This window comes from Haliotis asinina, chromosome 13, assembly GCF_037392515.1.
Source record: "Haliotis asinina isolate JCU_RB_2024 chromosome 13, JCU_Hal_asi_v2, whole genome shotgun sequence".
Taxonomy (NCBI): Eukaryota; Metazoa; Mollusca; class Gastropoda; order Lepetellida; family Haliotidae; genus Haliotis; species Haliotis asinina.
In genome coordinates, this window is record NC_090292.1 from 15,619,005 (window position 1) to 15,624,666 (window position 5,662).

General features: G+C 40.0%; 1 protein-coding gene across 1 annotated transcript; it reads left to right on the top strand.

The window, feature by feature from the left end:
- Positions 1-927: 927 nt before the first annotated feature.
- LOC137259367 (uncharacterized) lies at positions 928-2,649 on the top strand. Its single transcript, XM_067797042.1, has 2 exons — positions 928-959; positions 2,211-2,649. The coding sequence occupies exons 1-2, from the start codon at positions 928-930 to the stop codon at positions 2,647-2,649; spliced, it is 471 nt and encodes a 156-aa protein (XP_067653143.1).
- The last annotated feature ends 3,013 nt before the right edge of the window (positions 2,650-5,662 follow it).

Below are 5,662 nucleotides of genomic sequence, written 5' to 3' on the forward strand. Positions count from 1 at the left end.
TAAATTTTGCACTGCGGACGATGACTCTGATTTGTCCGACCTTGATTGTAACTGTGAGGTAGAAAATGGAACAGATATATAACCAGGCCATGTAGCGTACATGCAGTAAAGACGGTATTCAGAAACCTGATTGTTTTCGTTTTTTATTGTTGAAAACTGGGCAGGCAAGTTTGTATCCAGACTGGTAATATTTTCAAGTTACCAGTCTGACTGTCTGGCTTGAAATCTTGGAAGTTTTAAACACTGCAAACGGAAACAGGCTCTCCCGAGCATTGTTTGACTTTTCACTATGGATCACTTCCAAAACCCCCAAAAAGCAGAAAAGAAAATTCAAATCACTCTTAGAGAAACTGAAAATTGGGTTTCCGGGTGGGGCTTGTCAGAAGATGACAACTCTCCTGAGCCCCTAAATATTTGAAGGAACAAATCATCTGACAGTTACTTAAAGCCAAGCAAATTTGTTTTAGACTAGGTCAGAACTGTTTCCGTGGAAAGTGGGAAAAATAAAATAACAAAAGTATGCATATAGCAAAAGGCATCACTTTGGGATATGCCTCACATGTCTGCCAAGTTCTGTAGAAAGATATTTAAAGGTTTTCAAGTTGCGCTCCAGAAACAAAGCCTAACCCTCCCTCTTGAGACTGTTTCGTTTCCAAGGGAAAGCGGGAAAAATAGAAATGACAATAATCTGTAAATAGCGAAAGGCATCACTTTGAGATAAGTTTATATATCTCCATAAGCTCTGCTGAAAGATATTGAAAGGTTTTTGAGTTGTGTTCTAGAAACGAAGCCCAAACCTCCCTTTTTGAGTCCGAATCATTTCCATGTGCATCGAGAAAAATAAAAGTAACCAAACCTTAGGTTCATTTTGTTGTATCTACCAACTTTTGTTGAAAAGTATTGAACACTTTTTTAGGTAGAGTCAAAATGACGGACAGACAAGGCATTGGCATGCGAGGGTGATAATAAAATTCTTAGGGGCTACATTTTCCCCCTAGTGGTCCGCATCTCACACAACCACAAATACAACCAAAATACATTACATCGAGTACACCCACCCTGATTTAGCAGAATTAAAAGCAATGTTAACAAGCAGAAAACCTCAAACATCAACAATGTATCGTTCTATCATGTCTTCCTGTGCCCATTCAAACAAATACAGAACAAGCACTCAAGAACTTGAACTGAAATAATCCACAACATAAACAAGTGGACACCATCTTTCCTGCACAAAAGAAATGTGTCACATTAATGTGGATATCCTCCTACACAGCTATATTACTCCATGGACCAGGCAGCAAGCAGACACACCACATCCATCACCTAAGTTAATATGCTCATGTAGAAAATCAGACAACAAAAAATAGGTCAAAACATCAGTATTCGTTCAAACTGTTCAAAAACTCTCCTTCAACTATCTAATATCTCACGTCAGCAGTGGCACAGCATTTCCTAATTTGTACACCTATAAGTTTGTGTTACACCACACAGATCAATGATGTTGACAACTCGCCCTGGAACTTGCCTGCCTTCACTATGGAAACCCAATCACCACAACACATCCAAACAACATCGGTAATTTTGTATAATGGATCCACAGGTCCTTCATGTAGCCCCTCAAGATAACTGTCAATTCCCGTCATCTTTAGTGATGTTGTTAACTTTCCCTGGAACATGGCTGCCATCAAATTCTGTTGATTTGTATTCCTGGTTAACTTCCTCAGTTCACTTTCATTCCATTCATCAGAATAATAAAGATAACATCCTTTTCCCGAAATGCAGGAGGTCCCCTGGCAGCTCTAAAATGCAGAAAAATGTAAGTGCGACATTTGTGCACATAAAGATAATTGATACAGGATTGTAGTTCACTTACACATCATCAAAGACATTAAAGAGATCCAGTCATTTAACAGAAGTTGCTACTTGCTTTGTAATTCTACTAAATATAATTAGTGAAAAACACAACAACAAAAAACACTCATGGAAATAGCGTATTACAAAATCTGTAACAAAAGTGCCATCTTTCATATGGACAAGCATACTAAACAAAAATAGGAACTTCACATGTGCTACGTTATGTCACAAAGACGCTCATATAGAAGAAAGTTTGTTGGAAGTGGTTACACCTGTAATTAGCACACACTGACAAAGTATCATGCATTCAGGTGGTATCATACTTTGATATCACAGTGACCCATCATCTGGATTAGAGATTATTCTGTGACCTCCACACCCCCAACACCCCACACCCCCAACACCCCACATCCCCACACTCCCGACACCCTACCCCCCAACAACCCAATCCCCCCGACACCCTACACCCCCAACACCCCCAACACCCCACACCCCACACTCCCGAAACCCTACCCCCCAACACCCCCAACACCCCCAACACCCCACATCCCCACACTCCCGACACCCTACACCCCCAACACCCCCAACACCCCACATCCCCACACTCCCGACACCCTACCCCCCAACAACCCAATCCCCCCGACACCCTACACCCCCAACACCCCCAACACTCCACACCCCACAGTCACCCAACACCCCCAACACTCCACACCAACTCCTTTTCACAACAGCATTCCAAATGTAAGGTCGGGTGATCTCGATGGCCATTCTAAGACAACAATAGCTATATTTTAGAAGAAATACTGCCATCAGCAGGTGCAAATGTGCCCAGTATAGATGTTCATTACAGTTTAAAAGTGTCAGAATCAGTCCAAGTTAAGGACACCGGGCACAAAGACAGATGGTTTCATATAGTCTGGGCAGCTTTACGACCCCCTAAGCAGTGCATTACCGGTTTATGTTGCAGGTATAAAACGATAATGGCTGTTTTGACCTTAGGGGATCAGATGCCAAACCCTTTTGATGTACAAGTGTTCTAAGATTGTGAATTGTCCGTCTGCTCTCATGGCACGTGCAACAGTCACAGTAGATTGGCCCACCTGGAATGTTCATATTCAACATTTGGAAGTTTATCTCAGATAGGTTATTAATGTGTTTTTCCAATCAGCAGAACTGATGATAGTGTGGTCATATGGTCAGGTTTTCACAAAAGAGTGTGGTGCATGCACCCAGCACAGTTCACCGCCATTAAAATGGAGGGTTATGTCTGGTTACATTTAGCCACTGTGGTATATTCCCGTATTAACTACCTTGTACTACCCATTGTGAATGTAACTCATTTCTCCATGTGGTCATGTTCTTATGTGTTTTCAGTATGTATTTATTTTTTCACCATTTGTGTGCCATATAATTTAGAATGTGGTTTCCAAGGAGAACAAGCACCAACTTATGAAGAACACAATACAGGATTAAACAGACAATCAAACCCCAGCAGACAATCATGCAAATTTAATGTACATTCTTTTTACAATATATCAAGAGCCATAGGTTCCATATTCACATGCTGTGAAGGTGCTATTTTGCCCCCATAAAATCAGAATTGCAGTACATGCGCAAATGTTTCCTAAACTGATTTGAATGATGGCCGCACAAAAAGCTAGCTATTCTTGATATTGGATGGCATTGGTACCACGTCACCATTATGGAAAATTTATGTCACATGGCTGTTACATTTTGTTGAAACTGTAGGCCACAGAAAACCTGTATTCTATTTCGAACAACTGCATTATTTATCTATTTCTTTTAAAGATATGTGTTAGACTTGTTAAAGATATACTCTCACATACAGAACTGGATTTCGCAGTAAATAACTTTCCTTCTTGGCGAAAATAACTATGTAGCATAACTTCATGGAACAGTGTTACATCAAATAGGCTGTCTGAGCGCGAACTGGTCGCCAGATACACGAAAATCTTGACCACTGTCGACTTGCCGACTAGCCACCGACAGACCGATGACCTCGTGTGATCAGAGCATATTTGTGATTAATACATTTATCCTGAAATCTGCGAGATGGAAGGGTTGTAAGATGGCTAAAGTGTTAGTGTGTTTCTTGAAGGTTTGTATTGTCATGTTAGGGTGTTTGTGTTCTGCGTTACTACCTGAGAAACAAACTTTAAACACATATCACAGTAACTGTCATCATGTACGAAAGGTCGCATGGAATGTCTACTGGTCTAGAAGGGAATACTATAACATACACTGACTGACTGACTGACTGACAGACTTCGTTTGCGTTAAAGGGCTGAATTTGATACAACAAATACGCCGGCAAACCATCACTTTGAGTGAGTGAGTTGAGTTTTACGCCGCACTCCCATCACTTTGAAATACTGATCAACTGAATTCATTGAATTATTGTTCATAGAATGCAATTATCAAAATCTGAAATGCCAATGAGCTTACTTTTTACATAATCATCGAGCGACATGGCGACGGTCACATGACCTGATAAATAATATTTTATGTGTGCGCAATATATGGAGGATATTTTGTAAACGTTGTCAAATATCATGTATATTTCATCTCGTGGCCTGACAAAGCTGATATGTTATTTGACAACATTAACAAAATATTATTTTTATTATTTTTTCATCGTTGTTTGTAAATGATCGAGAGATCGCGTAAGCCGGCAGAAGTGATATTCTACTCAGTGAAAATATCTTTTTTATTTTCATCAGTATTTACAGTATTTCACTCTTGCAAATATAATAAAATTGACTATGTGTTGTTGATGCATTGAGGGTATTTCCCTGGGAAATATGGATACTTGAATCAAATAATTAGAACAATACTTTATTGATTAATTTGGGTATGTCGAAGGGCTACATAACTGTTTCAGTCAAAAGTCGTTCGCAGCTGATACTTGTAAACAAGTCACTCGACTTGTAAACGAGTTACTGAACAACAACTGGGTGCAATTACACAGCCCAATATCAAGACACAGCCGTGACGTCAGTATAGCCAGATATGACGTCACGCCGGCAAGATAGCAGGTCTGGCAGACGTCCAGCTGTTCCCAGCCGATGTTTGTAAACAAGACACTTTTCTTGTGTAAGCAGCAGCTGGCTGTTGAGACGGGGACAGAGTCATGACGTCATCATAACCATATATGACGTCACGCCGCGAACACAACAGTTCTGGCGGCAGATCTTCAGCTGAGAGATTGTTTTCATCTCGGGGAGAGATAACAGTGGGCGTGTGTGGCATGTCTAAGTACACGGTCTCTGGATATTATTGACACTTACAATCGGACTGACACAAAAGAAATTAGCCATTGAAGAAAACAGGTCCCCAAATTGAAAATTGGTGACAATATTAGCAAACAGAAGCATGCATTGTAACCCTTGAAATACAATCTTGTGTGTTGGTAATTCCGTCTGTGGTGTAGTTCATTTTACTATCTTTTCAATAAAATGAAACACTGGAAAATACAAGTGCGCATGCGCACACGTGATTAAAGAAGGTATAGTTTTTCGGGACATCTTTCATAAGTTAGAAATTATTTACAATTTGAATCTATCTGATTGTTTGTTAAACAACATTTATCCTAAGTTGAATAAGATTCTGAGACTGAAATTGTCCATTGGCCAGGTAAAATTATGAGGATTGTTGAAGACTGTTTGTTTAAAGTAAGATTCATGTTTTTCTGCAAAAGACTTTTGTATTACTTTCATTCAGCTAATGTGCCCCTAACACTGAGAAGCGAGGGCCACCTCATTGCCATAAACATCTTGGAAACGGGAAG